The sequence below is a fragment of the Chiloscyllium punctatum genome, chromosome 1, assembly GCF_047496795.1.
Source record: "Chiloscyllium punctatum isolate Juve2018m chromosome 1, sChiPun1.3, whole genome shotgun sequence".
Lineage (NCBI taxonomy): Eukaryota > Metazoa > Chordata > Chondrichthyes > Orectolobiformes > Hemiscylliidae > Chiloscyllium > Chiloscyllium punctatum.
The window spans coordinates 30,088,865-30,109,031 of NC_092739.1; the positions used below are offsets into that span (position 1 = coordinate 30,088,865).

The following is a 20,167-nucleotide window of genomic DNA, read 5'->3' on the forward strand; positions in this document are numbered from 1 at the left end:
TGTCACCTAGACACAGGACGAAACGTCTGCAACACAAATTCCCAGCTCGGCGAACAGAATCACAACATCATGTTCAAATCATTGCCAATGAATGCAATGTTATTAACACAACTTCAGTTTTTAAATAGGCACATTTGACAGAAGTCATTAGGCAATCTGAATTGACAGTGAAAGATCTCATGAAATTATACAACAGCAGGAATGATAAATGTAATTCTAACATTTGATCTATTAACCTATTTGCAATCAAGTATCATCAGCTCAAATCCTCTGTGGGAACAAGGCTAAGAACCAGTCTAATCATGACAAAACTGCTGATAATTAAGATTTGCTAAGGAACAGAAAGGAACAAACATGACTTGATAACATAACCTGTAGCTTTTTTTTTCCCCCAATACTGTAATCTGGTGATAAAACATGGACATAAAATGTCATCAAGTCTTAAGTGCATCCAAAGCTTAAAACATGAAAATATAACATGGCACTCATTTAGCCAAGAGAAGTGTTTGAGAAATTAAGGCTCAAAAGACTAATTTAGAATATAACAGCTAATGAAAGTGAGTCACTTTTATTATCTACATTTTTGCTGGATCATTGACATTGAAATAACAGGTCTATACTAAGGAGGACTCTGCAGTAATTTTAGGATAACATCCTGAACGACTTATGAATAACTATTGATTGCAAGTCTAAAGATTTGAAATGCAGGTACCTGTACGTGTATTTTGTTATCAGCTTGAAGAAATATTTAAAAATATTACATATGTAGAATTAAATATCTAAAATGAATTAAAATGAACAGTAAGAACAATATTTTGTTTTAAAATGGTATTTAGATTCTTTCCCAAAGAAGTTAACAGTAATAGTAATTTGAGTGCAAAAGTTTGGAGACTTTCTCCTCAGACAACTAAGTCCCGTTGTTCGATCTGTACAATTAATTAATTGCAAACGAAGCATATCTGACAATTTGTATGTTAAAAATTGTAAAGTGCCAAAAGTTTTTACATCAATAAATCTCATTCAGTATCAGATTATTATAAAGGTTGAAAAAGAACCCAACATAATTCAGTGGGAAATGAATGGTTTAATTAATGAGGTTTACATACATTAATTACAATTGTCATTTGTGTCAATAATTGCTGAAAACATTCAGCAAAAATTATTTGTTGGACTTAATTTTTTCCATATTCCTAAAATTATCATTTTTCACTTAAAGAAAACCTTTATGTAATTGAAATGGAACATATTGCATTTAAATGCAATGCTTACTTTTTAATTTCTGTCTCTGTATGCCTGTGTATTCCTTCAACCTTTCCCAATCCAGAATGGAATCACTCCATTACATGTAGCTTCCAAACGAGGAAATACCAATATGGTGAAACTGCTTCTAGATCGAGGCGCTCAGATAGATGCCAAGACACGGGTGAGTTTTTGTTACTTGTTGCAGATTTGCTTCCCCTTATTACATCTTGCTTCACCAGTTTATGCAATGTCAATGTTGCAGAATAGTCCATATTGAGAGTTTGTGAACAGCTATTTCTTTTTAACATAAGAACAAATTCACTGGAGCTAGATTAGAGTAAATGTAGCTACAGGTCAGTGCATCTTTATATTGACCAAATGAATGTTCTGTTCAATATGCTGTGCACTGTGGGGGAAAAAAACCCACTGTTGAATGAAAATCATATTAGAACTGCGTGTAATTCTATTAAACAATATGCAATTTGAAAAAGCCATCACATTAGAAAATTTATAGAAAATTAATCTAGAAAGTAAATAATTCTAATATACAATCTTTTTTCTTCTTCCTGTTTGTTAGTGAGTTTAGACACTTGTCACGAGCAATTAATATGCATCCCCTTTAATTATTAGGTGTAAAAGGTGGGAGGTGCATCCAGTTCCCAATCCCTGATGGAAGTTTATCTATTGGGCTGTCAGTGACTTCTGCTTGCTTGATGTGCCCAATTAAAATGGGTATTAAATATTCAGTGATATTAAACAACGGCCTAGTGCCTGTTTCAGCACACCACTGCTAAATTTTATCGAAGCTGAATTGATTTCCCATTCTATGCAGTCTGTCCTTAAACGATCTGCTGGAGGTTACTGAAGGAGAGGTATCTTTTTTTCTCCTCTTTATTTTCTGGTATGTGAATCTAGGAAAAGCAGAAATGAAATTGACCTAAATTGATGACCTTCAATGTGGCTAGCTGCATTGGGAATATATGATTGCCATCTTTAGAATTAATTTTATTCAAATAGGTTTGATTAAGTTATCATTTGTTGATCACCCTGATTTACATTCCATTGAGTGCAAGCAAATTACTCACCTCAGGAGTGGCTTGCATTGTGGTATGTCAGCACAATAAACGGACAAGGACTCACAGCATTTTGCTATTTAATTTTTGTTTAAAAATGTGCATACGTACTGGGTTTTTATTAATCATTTAACAGAATCCAAAAATAAATGAACAACCCTGTGATGTGAAGGCACTTTCTTACTTTATCACCTTGATTTGTACTTAATATATGTATTCATTATTCACCGATCCTATCTGTACATTAGGGCTATTTTAACATGATTTGTGGTTTACATATATCCTTTGTGTACATGTTGCTTCTGTGATTTTGTTTGATATTGTTGGTGTCTCTTTTTCTTGCTTTATCTGCATTCCATGTGTTTGCTATGGCTATGGGTTTGTAGGGCATTAATGAGGTAGGTTTGCTGTCGCATGCTAGTGCTGTGCATTTAAAAGGGAAGACAACTGGCGCTTCCTACTCCCCTCAAATTTCATACATTTCTCATCTTTTGGAGGTGCCAGCTATCCTGTGCGACAGGCTAACAATGGAAAGTAAAATCTCAAAGTGAAAAATTGCAATAGAAACAGAGGGAAAAATATCCACTGTTTATCTCTGTCACTTAATTCATACCCATACCGTATTCAGCACCCATTTTGACATTAGCCTCATTGCTTTCATGAGCTATTAACTGTTTACAAGGTGTTCTCTAACTTGAGGTACTCAGGAGTACACTAATAGGGTCTGCTTTCCATTACTGCTGCTGGAGTCTTGACATACAGTGAGAAGAGTTGAGAAAACTAACAGGCAGGCAGTACCATAAATCTACATGTATTTTATTGGAAGTATCAGACATGTCCTTCAGAGGAAATTTAAATGGTAAAAACCATTTAGTCCTTGAGAATTTTAGAATATATATAGAAGGGGGTAAATTGATCTATTTTGCTCGATTAAAAATCTGCAAGTTAAGTTACAATACTGATTTTATGGTCATCTAATATTCTGTTAATTGACTGAAATGGGATGTAAAACTATCATTCATATAAGGTTCCAGTTGAATAGGTTAGATTAAAATTGCTCCTTCTTGTATCTGTGGGATATCTCTTTCTTTGTAAAGTTATTTTGAGGGATGTTCTAAACAGATCCTGACTTTTTTCCACTCTAGCTGATCTTCTATTCCATTCTATAACTGTAGTGGGAGAAATGTGAATATTCAAAATATATTCGTAGTAATAAAATGGGCAAATTTTCCCTCAGTTTCAAAACTTGATATCATATGACTTCATATTTAACTTTCTGTAATGCAGCCAGTGTTTAAGATTCTATTGATAGGAACTTATCTTACATTCTACTATTCAACTGAGTGAAAACTAGACTGATTATGAATAATGTTTGGAGACAATTTTATAGTAACATTATTTAAACAGTAATTAAACAATTTGTTGATCCAAGGATTGGTACAATATTGATTTATTATACACTACAGGTACTTGCATTCAGAAATGGGTATATTTTAGCTATGGTAAGGAACTGAAAACCAATAAAATGGTAGTTTGTTCCCTTTCAAGTCAAGACTCTTCAGTGTTACTTCAGCTGAATGTTTGTTTTATTCTTTGCTATTTACCGTAATTATTTGTTGCTTTCATTGTTATGCCTGTACCCAGAAAATGCTCACCTTAAACACCTTATCCTACAGCAGTTGTGCCACTATTTTCATCATCAAAGTACATATAAGCAGTAAACTTTCTTTAACTGAAAACTAACATATCATCAACTTAATTGTTTTAAGTTTCATCCTATCCTAAATTATTGCTTTTAACCAGCACTAATAATATTGTTGTTCAATCTAACATCTTCCTCTTTAAATGTTAACATTCAACATACTCCAGCCAATGCTGCTGAATTGTGTTCCAACACTCCAAGAGGAAGAGAATGATTGTTGCCATTTTTCAAGTAGTGAAACTTAAGAAACAAGTTAGTTTCCAATAGATTCTTTACTATAGCACTCTTAGTTTGACATGTCTCTTCCGACTCAACTGGATTGTTGCTGTTTACTTTCAGAGGAAGTACTTTCTATTGTTTAATGTGTACATTAGGTGAAATATAACTTAAAGCTGTAGTGCAATAGAGTCCAAACCTTTTTAAAAAAAAGACCTAAATTTCATTATCGCCCGACGGTTTCATGCTAACCTGATGGATTTATTCTAAATCTTCTCCTTGTATTTTGATTGCCAATATTTTCAAGCTGTCCTTCCTTGTATTGATATCAGAGCAGGCTCAATTATAATATGGTATTCTCCATCTTCTAAATCTTATGTTCTTTGAATTGTTCTGCTGATCAATGTCATGAGTTGAACCTTAACAGAGCTGCTGATTATTTATAGAAATAGGAAGCAGCTTGAAATTGGCTACCTTGAAAGGTGCTTATTCAAAATTTTTGGAAGTGAATTTTTATTTGCCTCAAGATATAAAATCTAAGTGGGATTTCATTTTTAAATTAACAAATATTAGCAATTTAATCAACTCAATAAGTTTTTCTGGGTTGCAAATTCCTTAGAAATAAGTAGAATTTGAGCTTGTTACTTTGTGGTCTGTGTTTTAACTGTGCTGATCTTTTACATCAGGATGGATTGACTCCACTTCACTGTGCAGCAAGGAGTGGACATGATGGAGCTGTAGAAATTCTGCTTGAAAGGGGAGCACCAATGCTCGCCAGGACAAAGGTAGAATGAGTGGTCAATATTGCATAGTGTGCAATTTAATTATATGCCTACAGAATTAATTATTTAGTGAAGTCTGGATGATGTGTTTGAACTAGGAATGTTTGATGTTAATGTTAAGTGCATTGGATGCCCTCAGCATATTGTTAATCCACCACAATCCCTTGAACACTTCTCCCACCCAAAAACAACTTGAGAAAGGTAGAGTATAATTATAAATATCTCTTATTTTTAAAAAACTCTGCATATCATATGAATTTAAGAATGTGGAGAAACATAGCATTGTAGTTCATGTGACTAGCCTTAAAGTCTAGGAAATAATGTATTCCATGCTGTGGTGGTCATCAAAGTGACTTTTAGAGGAGAAGTGTTATTTTGATGTCCTTTTGCAGCAAAAAAACGTTCATGCTACAGAAACTGTTTGACTTATTTATTGTCACGTGTACAGAATTACAGAGAAAATTATCCTAAGTAAGGATGTGTAGAACAAAAGATTTAGACAGAGGCATACAGGTAATATTGCGCAGGACATACAAGAGCGATCAATGGTAGCAAGACCAGCATTACTTGAGACTAGAGGGTCTACTCCATAGTTTAATGATGGCTGGGAAGAAGCTGTCCCAGAACCTATTGGTGCATGTGCTGAGGCTTCTGCATCTTCCACCTGATAAAAGAGGTTGTAGGAGAGCATTACTGGGGTGTGAAGGGTCTTTGATGATGTTGGCAGCCTGACTGCTGCAATGAGCCATGTAAATGGAGTCCGTGGGTGGAAGGTTGACTCCCATGATGGCCTGGGTTGTGCACACCACCCTCTGTAATTTCCTACAATCCTGAGCAGAGCAGTTGCCATATCAGGCCATTATGCACCAGACAGAATGCTTTCAATTATTCATCTATAAAAGTTGGTGAAGATCCTAATGGAAAGTGAGGATGGCAGATGCTGGAGATCAGAGTTGAAAAGCGTGGCACTGGAAAAGCACAGCACTGCCCTCTTGAACTGTCCTACCTGTCCATCATCTTTGCCACCTATCTGCTCCACCCTCTGCTCTGAACTATTGTCATCACCCTCCCACCTGTATCCACCTATCGCCTTCCAAACTACCTTGCCATCAGCACCAAACTCCCTCCTATATATCTCTCAGCCCCCTTTCCAAACCCCCACATGCTTGATGAAGGGCTTACATCGATTCTTCTGCTCCTCTGATGCTACCTGACCTGCTGTGCCACACCTTTTCGCTCCTTATGGATATGTTAAATTTCCTGAGCCACTGAAGGAAGAATTATGGTGTTGTAATATCCAACGTACAGGTTCACTTTAATTTGGTGTTTAAAAATTATAAGCTAGGGTTCTTAGCGAGACCGTCATGTGAGTTGGAACTAAAAAAGTACCAACTTAAAATGTCCATGATTCAATCTCTAATCTAATGTTAATTATTTGATTTTAATGGTTCAGTAAAGTAGTTTGCTTCTGCATCTCAGGAACAGAGCGGCGAATGAAATCAAATAAGTCTTTTGCTCTTGATTGACCCTTGCTGTCAGTTATAGATGTCACATGACATGGTAATATACCCTTGGAAGGGAGCAATTCTGTTCCTTTTAAAAAGCAACGTATTACTTCGGTAGACAGAGTAAATAATTAATTGAGTAATGTCCACGAAATTCTTGCAACACTTTCCTGGTCTTTACTAATTAACAAATTGAATAATTTTACCATTGATTGTATAGCCTGACACTGCTTAATAATTGAATTCATAAAAGAAGAGAGGTCAATTTGTAAATAGTCACATGTGACTTCTTAATGGTCTAACTCCAACACAGCTGCTTCTCAGTGTGAATCTACAACCAAATTTTATTTTAAATCAAAATATAATTTCTACCAATATATTCAGTCACTTTGTTCCAGAATTTAACATTGCACTCTTTTGGATGAGCACTGGTGCGATCTGTGGGATTCTTCTAATCTGCCACTGCAACTTTCACTAATCAAAGGGTCATAGAACCATACGGCACAGAAACAGACCTTTCGGTTCAACGCGTTCATGCCAACCAAGTATCCTAACTTAATCTAGTCCCATTTGCCAGCATTTGGCTAATATCCCTCTAAACCCTTCTTCCTCATATACCAATCCAGGTGCCTTTTAAACATTGTAATTGTACCAGCCTCCACCACTTCCTCTGACAGCTCATTCCATACTTGCACCACTGTGTGAAAAAGTTGCCCTTTTATCCCTTTTATACCTTTCCCCTTTCACCTTAAACCTATGCACTCTAGTTTTAGACTCACCCCTCGGGGAAATGACTTTGTCTGTTTATCTTATTTATGCCCCTCATAATTTTATAAACCTCTATATGATCACCCCTCAGCCTCTGATGCTCCAGGGAAAACAGACTCAGCCTATTCAGGCTCTCCCTTTAGCTCAAACCATCCAACCCTGGCAACATCTTGTAAATCTTTTCTGAACCCTTTCAAGTTTCACAACATCTTTCCTATAACAGGGAAACCAGAATTGAATGCAGTATTCCAAAAATGGCCTAACCAGTGTCCTGCACAGCCACAACATGAACTACCAACTCCTATACAAGAAACAGTTTGCTTTGTCATTTCTCTAGATATTCTCCAGCCGTAGTTCTTGTGGATGATTAGAACTATTGCATAAATTGTGCTGATTTATCTCCATCACTTTACAGATAATTAGCAGAAACCCTGGAGAAACTATGGCTTTTGAATTTGGAGCTGCTACTTGTGCCAAAGAAAACCTTCCCTCAAAGTTAGGGTGCATGATTAGGATCCTTCAATATTTCCACCCCAAACAAAATCTATCCCAAATTTGAGTGAAAGATTGATAAATAATAATCTTTTCTAATGCCTTCTTTCTCCTTGTTCAAACAGAATGGTTTGTCCCCTCTCCACATGGCTGCACAGGGAGATCATGTGGAATGTGTCAAGCATCTACTGCAGCATAAGGCACCTGTTGATGATGTAACTCTCGATTATCTCACTGCTTTGCATGTTGCTGCTCATTGTGGGCACTACAGGGCTACCAAACTACTACTCGATAAGAGAGCAAATCCTAATGCTCGGGCACTGGTGAGTGCAATTCTAGCATAAGATAAATGGATTATAGTATTGAACTATTCATGAGATGTCATCAAAAGGTTGGAAGGTGACTACAGAGTTGCACCATTGTTGTTATTTGTGCTATCCAAACGGTTATGATCAAAAGTTATTACCTATTTCATGTTAACTTAAAAATTGCACAATGTAACTGAAAACTGATACACCAAAAGATGTGCTTATCTTACTGAGTTTTCTCTTGATCTCCCCTTGCCTTCTTTTAGTTCAACCAAGAACATTCTGCTATCTGTTTTAAAGGCTTACTTAATGCTAATTTATAAATGGCCACTAGAAAAACTTGCCAGGGCTAGTTTTGCCTGACTTTCCTTTCATTCTAAAAGGAAGTACAAAGCTGCTAAATGGTCCTTCCATTAGACTGCACATGTCAAACTGAATTCGCATACACAAAATTGATCTTGTGTTGCAGCCCATCAAAACACTAACATATCATATAATTATATTAATTTGTCAAGCATGGAGTTTTAGCTTTGGTTTTTCTTCTTTTTGATGTTAACAATTTTCCCCATCTCTTCAGTTGCAGCTAAAATTGTGGTTTATTTTGATTTTCACAGAGTTGGTAAGTGCAAATGCAAAGCAGATATTTACAGGCAATATTCTGGTTAAATTAACACAATAACAAGTGGGATTAAAGGAATAAAATTGTATGTTAAATATTACATACATCAAGTATATTGTGTGTGAAGTTAGCATTAAATTCATATTTTCTGAAAATCTATTAAGTTACAGATGTGTCTGTTAAATCTGAATTCATTCTTTTTGCAGTTATCCATTTTCACGAATAAGCAGTTGTATTATTGAGCAACTGTGCTGGCAAAGCATAATTGTTAATTGCTCGTCAGCTTAGGTCAGGTTCCTGTTCAAGTGAATGTTGAAGATCCAATGGCACTTTTTCTCAGCTAAAGTTATCCCAGTGTACTAGCCAAAATCCAACCTCAAATGAGATCATCACAATGTAACTGATTATTCATATAGTTGATACTTGTGGGACATCCCTGCATGCAAGTTAGCTGCTATATTGTTCACAAGAAATAATTAAGGCTGTGAAAGTATGAATAATGTGTGGCATATGTTTCAAAAAGAGACCATTCCAAAAAGAAATTGAGTCTGAACCAGGAAAATTCTCCAAAACACTCCAGTTATGAATGGTATACTGCCAATGATAATATGACCGTTCAGTAACTCAGACACCACATGAGAAATTCCATCTCCTTTGAAAATTCATAAATCCAAATCAATATAAACATAATTATCCAACAGATATAAATATCACTATGGCTGCAAAGTTAAAGGTAATGCCTTTTATTAGTACCAACCTCCTAGGGATCTAAGTTACTATACGACTCATTCCTTATCTGTTTTATGTTCACTGACTACTGAGCCAGCTATATCTGAATGTCAGACTGTCTATTGCAACTGAGAACAAATGCAATTTAAAAATATGTATTGACTTTTCCTTCATCCATAAGCATACCTTGAGTGTGTTTGGAATTGAATCTGCCACCACAGTGGTATTTTTACAAATTACACAGTTTATTGCATGCAGCAGTGACTGCATGTCAAAACTGGTTGTGAAGTGTTTTAGAGTTGTGTATGGTGGATTATATAGTAAAACGTAAACGTGAAAGAATAGCTTCCTGTTATAAAGGTTGTAATTGAGCGACTGGTAAAATCGAGAAATGAAAGAATTCTATGAAACAGATGTATTTTTAATTTGGTCTGTTCAACAAGGCTATTCAGATAGTCAGTTAATGTGAATAATTTAATTGGCCGTGCAATAACATCTGACTGAAAATCACGAAGTATGTTCAGTGAGAAGTGTTTATCGATCATGTGCATTTCTGAGTTACATGACCCTTTCTTAATACACAACCGTTGCAAATCAATGCTACAGAAAAATCAAGTGAGCACTTTGCAGGCTGGTAATCCCATATAAAATAGTAACTGATAACTTTTCTTAAGCTAAAATTATTACATTTATATCTGGCGATAATGTTAGTCTTCAGAAATTGCATAATAGCATGTTGGTGGTCATCATGCCTCTATGAAAAGCAAAATACTGCAAATGTTGGAAATCAGAAATACTCGGCAACTCGGGCAGCTCCGTGGAGAGAGAAGAGTTAACCCTAACATCAGAACACTTTTGGTGAGAGATCGTTGATGCAAAATGTTAACTCTATTTCTCTTTCCATAGATGTTACCAAACCTGTTGAATATTTACAGCACATTTTGTTTTCATTCCTACTGTCAATCTGTTAGAGTTTAGATTTACGGAATGTTGATAACTCAATATTACAAACCTATTAAATAAAAGAAGGAAACAGATTATCTGATTCATTAACTACATTACATTCAGACATGATGAAACCAAATGGACATCAGCTGTTCCTTCTTCACACACAAACCCAAGGGAAAAAATTACCTGAATTCAATTTAGTGACAACTTTGGAGAATTCTTCCCTGATCTAAGATAATCGAAGAGATTATTGTAACCATTCCCAGTCAATCTCTCTGCACTGGGTAACTTGTGACAACTGCTCTGATGATTCCTTCAAAACATTAGTATAATACACATTTACCAGATTGTATATTTCTTCAGGGAGTAATTAATTTAAAAAATAAAAAATGTAGTAAAGAATTCTGCATGTGTATGAATACTTTTATTACAATTCCCCCTACGATTTAACAGTCAACCTGATAAATTGTTTTTATATTTACATGCATTCTGCTGCATTAAGTTTTCCCATTTGTCATATACAATTTGCTTCTACTGTGTGCATTGTGTTCCTGAACAGAGAGCTACTGAATTGTAGGAACGTCATTTTTAATCAATATGGTCAGGCTCCAACTGTCAGTTATGATCGAGAGTGATTATGAAGAAACAGCATGCACTGCAGTTAGTGGGGGAATGCAATTGTGGAGGGTTACATAGGGAGACTTTATTAGAAGTCAGACATGCTTTGGGAGGAAAAATCATTCCTATCTTGACCTTAACTGGCAAAAGGATTAATAAAACTAGCGGCAGGTTCCTCCTTACAAAGGTGATTAAGTTATTATAGTGGCAGGTTACAGACTATTCCAAAGGCAAGCAATTTTAGATGCCCTTGAAGACAACCTTACTCTATTTGTGCTTGACACCACATGGTGGGTGACTTCATTGCAGTGTTAACCCTGACTGTAAAAAATGGTGAGGAGAGAGGGTTGACATATTTCAAGAATTGTTCCTGTCTATACCATTGATACATTTGACATTTGGCATGAATTGGAGGTGACTGAATGTGGAGAAGCAGATGTGTGCAGATCTTTCCCCTGGCTCTAATTGTCCATGCTGCCTGGTCCCATGTCGAACTATGAACTGTCTGACTGTAACTAATTCTACACCTACAAAATCTCTGGCCAATAGGTTTAGTTTAAACACAACCCTAGATATGGGATCCTGACTGAATTAACATGAGCATTGCATGCATGATCTTGGATTGACCACTTTGTGTGCATGCTTGATGTGAATGCTAATCTGGTTGTGTTTTTTTATACAGAATGGCTTTACTCCACTGCATATTGCATGTAAGAAAAACCGTGTTAAAGTGATGGAACTTCTTGTGAAATACGGGGCCTCAATACAAGCCATAACAGAGGTAGAAGGAAATTTTAATACCTATTCACGGCCTCTGTTGCATCAGTTTAAAATAATTTGCAGCCCCTGCAGAGGAGTAAAATGTAATTGCTTTGTTTCACAGTCTGGCCTTACACCTATACATGTGGCTGCCTTCATGGGTCACTTGAATATAGTACTCCTTTTGCTGCAGAATGGAGCGTCTCCAGATGTTTCTAACATTGTAAGTATGGCAAGCCTTCATCAAAAGAAAGTACGTTATGAAAGATCTGTGTTTGTTTAAATTTCTTCATATTGCATCACTTAGAAGTCTATTATTTTATTCTCCATTGGAAACAATGAGAGCTTGTGTATACCATCTGATAAATAGGGTGAAATGCATTCCTTTGTGTGCGCTCATTGATAAATAATTAGTATTAAAGGAGTAGCAAAGGTTTATCTTCACACCTTAGATTAGATTACTTACAGTTTGGAAACAGGCCCTTCAGCCCAACAAGTCCACATCGACCCGCCGAAGCGCAACCCACCCATACCCCTACATCTACCCCTTACCTAACACTATGGGCAATTTAGCATGGCCAATTCACCTGACCTGCACATCTTTGGACTCTGGGAGGAAACTGGAGCACCCGGAGGAAACCCACGCAGACACGGGGAGAATGTGCAAACTCCACACAGTCAGTCGCCTGATGCAGGAAGTGAACCCGGGTCTCTGGCGCTGTGAGGCAGCAGTGCTAGCCACTGTGCCACCGTGCCACCCAGACTTTCACCAGACTTAGAGGATGACTTTCACAATTTCCATATGGATCAAATTCACTCAAAAATCCAATCATCAATGATTTGGCTTCCAGATAAATTAGTTTTGCTTATTCATACGCAACAGGATGTTGCTTACAAATATTGCCATTTAGAGCCGTGCAGATATTATGAACAGACTTCACTGCATTAATCTGGTTTTACACTCAGAAACACTAGACTATCCTTTCTCAGCAGGTCCACAATATGGTTGTAAAAGATAGATAAAGAAAAATCACTGTGTTAGAAATACTTTACAGGCTGTATTTTATTCTTTGTCCACATTGAATGTGGTGAGTCTGTAAATCTTGAAAAGCCAATGTAATTGACGTGTGTTCAAACTAACCAGAGCTAACTTACTAGAGTATTTTAATATATAACGATCCAGCAACAAAGAGTTTCTTATTTTACTTAATGAAAGCTACAAATGAGAAACACACAATTGGCTCTGAATACATATTTTAAAATATTGAAACAGGAAAGGGAACTTAAAATAGCACATTTCTGTGAAGACTAAAAATTTGGCCCAGAACCAGAATCACTGGAAAAATAATGAATACAGTTTACTTGCTTCTATACTGGTTTGCGTATTCTATTTCTATTGAAAATGCATGCATGGAGAAGAAAAAGCTCAATAATTATACGAAAAAAAGGTTAATTGCAGAAGACCAGGACCACTGGGCCAGTATTTTGTTGTCATATGAAGCTCCCGCAAATGAATGGCATCATCCTGAAATATGAATGACTTCTTTATTACTGAAGAACTGTCAGAGGTCACACAATACCAGGTTTTAGTCCAACAGGTTTATTTTAAATCCTAAGTCTTTGGAGCGCTACTCCTTCACCAGGTAAATTCTTCATCTGACACAGGAGCAGTGCTCAGAAAGCATGTGATTTCAAGTTAACCTGTTGAACTATAATCTGATGTCGTGTGACTTCTGACTTTGTCCACCCCAGTCCAACATCGGCACCTGCACAGCATGACTAAAAAACTGAGCATTTCAACAAATTTGGGGAGGGGACTGCAGTACTAACATGCACGGCTCCATTTTTACTATGGTTATCGAGTCACGTGAATCCCACAGAATGTGGTAATTTCCTTACCTCTAAGATTAGATTAGATTAGATTACTTCCAGTGTGGAAACAGGCCCTTCGGCCCAACAAGTCCACACCGATCCGTCGAAGCGTAACCCATCCAGATCCATTCTCCTACATTTACCCCTTCACCTAACACTACGGGGAATTTAGCATGGCCAATTCACCTAACCTGTACATTTTTGGATTATGGGAGGAAACCGGAACACCTGGAGGAAACCCACGCAGACACAGGGAGAATGTGCAAACTCCACACAGTCAGTCGCCTGAGGCGGGAATTGAACCTGGGTCTCTGGTGCTGTGAGGCAGCAATGCTAACCACTGTGCCGCCCACCTTTTGTCTTTACAAAATCAAATACTTGGTTAAAAAGAAATCTCACCATTTGTAGTGAGTATAGAAAATGAAAGATGTTAAGTCACACCAAGCCATTTGCTTTAACCATAAGCAAGATGTCATGCTGGGCAGTGTATTATATCAGGTTGGTGAAGTTTGTTGGATTTGGGAAAGTTTGTCAGATTGGATTGTGGTGGAATGTTGGGTCCAGCAAGATTGAATGGAATCGTCATGGAAGATGCCAGGTCATGCAGGTGCTGTCAGGGCCAGAAGGATGGAAGAGAGGGCGGCATGGTGTCACAGTGGTTAGCACTGCTGCCTCACAGCGCCAGAGAGGGCGGCATGGTGTCACAGTGGTTAGCACTGCTGCCTCACAGCGCCAGAGAGGGCGGCATGGTGGCACAGTGGTTAGCACTGCTGCCTCACAGCGCCAGAGAGGGCGGCATGGTGGCACAGTGGTTAGCACTGCTGCCTCACAGCGCCAGAGAGGGCGGCATGGTGTCACAGTGGTTAGCACTGCTGCCTCACAGCGCCAGAGAGGGCGGCATGGTGTCACAGTGGTTAGCACTGCTGCCTCACAGCGCCAGAGAGGGCGGCATGGTGTCACAGTGGTTAGCACTGCTGCCTCACAGCGCCAGAGAGGGCGGCATGGTGTCACAGTGGTTAGCACTGCTGCCTCACAGCGCCAGAGAGGGCGGCATGGTGTCACAGTGGTTAGCACTGCTGCCTCACAGCGCCAGAGAGGGCGGCATGGTGTCACAGTGGTTAGCACTGCTGCCTCACAGCGCCAGAGAGGGCGGCATGGTGGCACAGTGGTTAGCACTGCTGCCTCACAGCGCCAGAGAGGGCGGCATGGTGGCACAGTGGTTAGCACTGCTGCCTCACAGCGCCAGAGAGGGCGGCATGGTGGCACAGTGGTTAGCACTGCTGCCTCACAGCGCCAGAGAGGGCGGCATGGTGGCACAGTGGTTAGCACTGCTGCCTCACAGCGCCAGAGAGGGCGGCATGGTGTCACAGTGGTTAGCACTGCTGCCTCACAGCGCCAGAGAGGGCGGCATGGTGGCACAGTGGTTAGCACTGCTGCCTCACAGCGCCAGAGAGGGCGGCATGGTGGCACAGTGGTTAGCACTGCTGCCTCACAGCGCCAGAGAGGGCGGCATGGTGTCACAGTGGTTAGCACTGCTGCCTCACAGCGCCAGAGAGGGCGGCATGGTGGCACAGTGGTTAGCACTGCTGCCTCACAGCGCCAGAGAGGGCGGCATGGTGTCACAGTGGTTAGCACTGCTGCCTCACAGCGCCAGAGACCTGGGTTCAATTCCCGCCTCAGGCGACTGACTGTGTGGAGTTTGCACGTTCTCCCTGTGTCTGCGTGGGTTTCCTCCGGGTGCTCCGGTTTCCTCCCACACTCCAAAGATGTGCAGGTCAGGTGAATTGGCCATGCTAAATTGCCCGTAGTGTTAGGTAAGGGGTAGATGTAGATGTAGGGGTATGGGTGGGTTACGCTTCGGCGGGGCGGTGTGGACTTGTTGGGCCGAAGGGCCTGTTTCCACACTGTAAGTAATCTAATCTAATCTAATCTAATTGTTTGTTTGGTTGGTGGGTGAGATGTCATGTCCAGTCAGGGATTGGAGGTAGAGGAGTAGCTTTCATATTGCTATGGGTGCCAGGTCAGGCTGGGTATTGTTGAATCCAAGGACAGGAATTTAGGAAATTTTTGTGGGGTGGTGGGGGCAGTGAGGAAATGAGAAAGGGTGTGTGGGTCGGTAGATGCAGAGCCGTTCTTTCAAAGTTCAGTTTCATAGTTATCCATGAGTTAGAACAGGCTTTTAATCTTCTAACTTTTTCTGGATAACAATTGAGCTTGATTAATCAGAACCCTCTGAATTCTTTGACTTTAAGAGGCTTTTTTTCAAAGGAATTACCAATTTCAAATTCCATGCTGCTATAACATCTATTTGGTCACCAGAATATCTGGAACAGTTAAATATGCATCATTGTTAGGTATAAATGCATTTTATCTAGGTCTCTTAAAGTGGATAGATTACTTTAGAATAAAAATAACTGAAAAGTTCAGTAAGAATTGTTGAAGGTTTAGACAAGTTACATCACATTACTCTCCAAGAAGATACCAACCCCATCTGCTTATCCACTTCCTGGAACGTTTGTCATCCTTTGATGGAAAAATCTTGATTGAGAATGGAGTCAAAATCATCAGTGACAATATAAACACAGGAATGGTTAGGGTTAGTAACTGCTTCCAATACAAATGGAGATCTCCACAATTCTTCACAAACCTCTCTGCAGTGAGGGGGCTCTGGCAGATGTCCTTCCATCAAGAGTCAAGATTTCTGACTACATTTATTATGTCATTTCAGCACTATTGCTTCGACAGTCTACCATTGAGATTTCTTGTGCATCAGAGATTTTCCAAAATGCATGTCTGGAATCCTGGAATGAAAGCAGGGAACCAAATGATACAACATTATGTGATAAAATGAAAAGGATATGATGTGAAGGTCATGGACGTGTAAGAAGGCCAGAAAATTGCAGTACTGTGAATAAACGAGAAATGTCAATTCTCTGGAATGACACTCATGTTTATATGGTACATTATCCAAGGGAAGGCATCGCAGTGGATCCTAGTAACACGAGCCATTAGTGAATTTTCAGCACTACAGCACTAGTTAACCATAATGAATGAAGTGGATAAATCACACACAAGTTACCTTTATTTCATCTACTTATAAAGAAATCTCACAGAAAAGCAAGCATTGAAACAATGATTTAAACTTTACAGCATGTAACATCCAAATGAGATCCCTCAAGTAAGCAAGTTAAACTTCACAACCCAATTAATGGTGGAACTTGGCCAAGATTACACCAACAGTGTTTGTCTCTAGAGGTGTCCACGGTTCAATCTTGTGCAGTGTTGTTCTTTGAAGTTCTGCTAAAGGGGAAGTTCTGGTGTTCAGTTCTTATACAGATCTTTGTCCTTCAGGTTGAGGATACTATATTATTGATTTTTTTAAAGTTCTTTCTTCCAAAATATTGATTATTTTCCTGGAGTCCTTGAGACTGTAGCTTGCTTCCTTACCAAAAGTAACTTTTTTGTTTCTTACATTTGGTCTTGACTGTTTTATCGAAGACACAGCTTTCCTATGATTAACTCTTTACAATTTTTCTGCAGAGCCATCCTTGTCCATCGTGGCAAAAAAAGCATCAAAGCAAGTGTCAAAGCAGTTTTCTTTATGTAACATCAACACACAGGCATGACGAATGCCTTTCAATTCCTGTTTAAGTTTTTCCTTGTCTTTATTAGCTGATTCCATACAGAGTTATTGATGCTTCCTTCTGTCTGTAACCATTTGTCTTTTGTTGATTCATTCATTCCATGAGTAACTATTAAAATTCTGAAGTTTATAATATCACATGAGAAAGCTAATTCCCAACATAGTTGGTCTTACTGAACCCATAAGAGAGCTTTTTAAAAAAGGCCTGCAATGGTATTGATGTCAGACTTAAGCTTTTACAAAGATTAAGGAGAAGCTGCTTTTGACTGATGTCAAAATGCCCACAACGTGCAGGACCAATGTATATATAAAATCTGTTGCACTGCAACAAGCACTACATCCTACAAACAGGTAGGGAACTTGCCATCCAACATCATGAACCCAACTGGCTACTAAACAACATGATCCACTGTCCCTCACCTCCATATACACAGACCAACAGGACAATCAATCCTACTAATGACAAAGTTACTATCTTAGGACAGGCCAATCAGAGACATGCGAGAGAGTTCTCGGAAACCTGGTTTTCAACCAAAAAGGCCATTAGCAAACACATAGACTCAGTGTACAAACCGCTACAGAGAATTAGCGGAAGTGATACTCACCTCATCAGACCGCGCCACATAAAAACCTAGGGGTATGGAACAAGAGCACTTAACGGAAGTCACTCTGATGATGGTACCCAGCATGGTAACAAAACATCTACACGATAACCTGTTATGGACTAGGCTAGACCACATTCTTAAGCAGGCAGCCCAGACCATAACTTTGCAATTTATTTTGGTACGTGTACAGTGAAAGTTACCCAGAGTATGTTAGCTAAGTTTATTGCCAGGTTTTAAAACAGACAAAAATTTATTCACAAGATTATAGGCAATACTTGTGTATCACAAAGAGCAGAGCAGGAGATCAAAGAACTGAATAAAGAACATCGACAGAACTAGCTCTATCTAGACTTAATTATACTGTTTCAAATATGCACAACAGTCCCAATAAGCAATCCCTTTAAACACAATAAAAATTAATCAAAGGCTTATAGGTCAAAGTTAGAAGGGCAGAAAAGAGAGAGTCTCTCAGCCTGTTTCCACACAGCCCCACAGCTGAAGTCCTAACTAAGTTCTGAACTGACCTGCTCAGTTAGAAAGTTGGCCACGCCCCAATGACTTATACAGGTCACTTCTAAAAACATAAAAGCAGTGGCCTAAAGTTTCATCTGTTTACATATAAACAAAAAGGCCTCCAATACCCTTTTATATCTGTACCAAACCCAGCTGTTTCGGAGACTGGAGTGTTTTATGACTCCTCTGAAAAACTCAATGACACAGTCTCCTTAAGAAAGGGAACAGCTTATAGAAAAAAAAGGACCAGCTTTGTGACAAACCCAACAGCTTGCCCAGCAAACTACCTATCTCATTCACAACTTGAGCAACAGATCTTCGTGAAAACCTTACTGATATTGTAAGCATGTTGTATACAATCCAAACTTATTCACTATTGTAGCCACAACTTTCTTGACCATTGTACTTGGAGCCATCCTCCTTCAAGTGAAAATTGAGAGATTGATACGAAAACTGCTCAATTTTAGATTTAGAGCTATGATGGTTGAACTGAGGTACATAATCAGAGAATAAAATCATGAGCATTTGGGTGGGAATGTTGAAAATTCACACACAATCTCCTGGGACTGAAATTCCATTGAGATGGACTAGAAGCTTTGGAAATGTTACTGTGATTAAAAAAAAAACTCATACTTCACGCATGCAATACTTCAGGCTTACGTTGATGACATATAAATATGGAACGATCAATGTTCCAGATAAGGTACTATTAACAGTGCATCCCCTTTCAAAAGCACCTAAAACCAAATATATGAAGACTTTATGTCTGTGGAACAAGTAGAGTCTTATTCTATGGCAACAGTCAATGTATTTCTAGTGGCTGGAGGCACACTTTGATAAATTCATGCATCTTAAAAATCTAGTCAGGAGCTCACATAGATGAGATAACTGTCTGCAAGGCTCAAAAAATGTAATCCAGTTGACCAAGTGTTGAAGAGTAATCGAGAGTAAAAGCAACACTTGACAACAGTGGAAGGTTTATTGATGTATGGTTGTAGAGTTATCATACCAAACTTGACTTAAAGAGAATCCTACAGAAGCTCCTCAGGCAATACCTAAGTATCACAAAGAGCAGAGCAGGAGATCAAAAACAATGCGGTGTCCTGGCATGTTGAAAGACAGAGTATTATTTGGGAGTGGGAGAAAAGGAGGGGTATAGCCATGTCAGCAACCTAGTAATCTGTTGGTGGACAGATTGCTGTGACACCATATTGTAATCAACAGACATGATGGCAGCAATCTGATCTTATAATGTGCCATTCTGTTATTTTATGATAGCAGCTTAACCTATAGTGTAGTGCTCAGATGCTGAGTGTTGCTGCATATTCAGCAATGGAAATGATAACATCAGCTATTAAATATTGTATTGTGGTTAGGTCCACAAGTGGAATCATTGACCAGCACTAGTGGAAGCTGTCTACAAACCCTTGTGCCAAGTTAGTGTTGGACTCCCCTATATTTCTTGACAGTGGCTCTAAGTTTACTGGAAATCTCCTCAAAGTCTTCTGCTTTGCATTCCCATCAGCATTCTCCCGGAATTGTATCATCAAAGTTTGTATTGGAATCCTTGTGTACAATGTCACCTTAAGTGACCTGGCTGCTGTAGTTCTTATACTCTATCCTAGCTGAAGCTTCCCCGTGTACGTTGTTTCAACAGGCACGCACATCTTCTCCAATGTAGCTTTGTACATTTTGGCAGCATCACTATCTGAGTTGATAGCTGTATGTCTTGAGAGTGAGTGATGATACATCTTCATTAACTTTCTCTCGTAC

General features: G+C 38.8%; 1 protein-coding gene across 12 annotated transcripts in view; it reads left to right on the forward strand.

Annotated features, from left to right (window-relative positions):
* Positions 1-20,167, forward strand: part of LOC140485944 (ankyrin-2-like) — an 850,179-nt gene that overhangs the window by 650,850 nt on the left and 179,162 nt on the right. For all 12 annotated transcript variants that reach the window (XM_072584685.1, XM_072584421.1, XM_072584596.1 and 9 more), the window contains 5 exons: positions 1,325-1,423; positions 4,920-5,018; positions 7,906-8,103; positions 11,685-11,783; positions 11,886-11,984. In XM_072584685.1, coding sequence (XP_072440786.1) covers positions 1,325-1,423; positions 4,920-5,018; positions 7,906-8,103; positions 11,685-11,783; positions 11,886-11,984 — 594 coding nt within the window. The remainder of the gene's footprint in view (positions 1-1,324; positions 1,424-4,919; positions 5,019-7,905; positions 8,104-11,684; positions 11,784-11,885; positions 11,985-20,167) is intronic.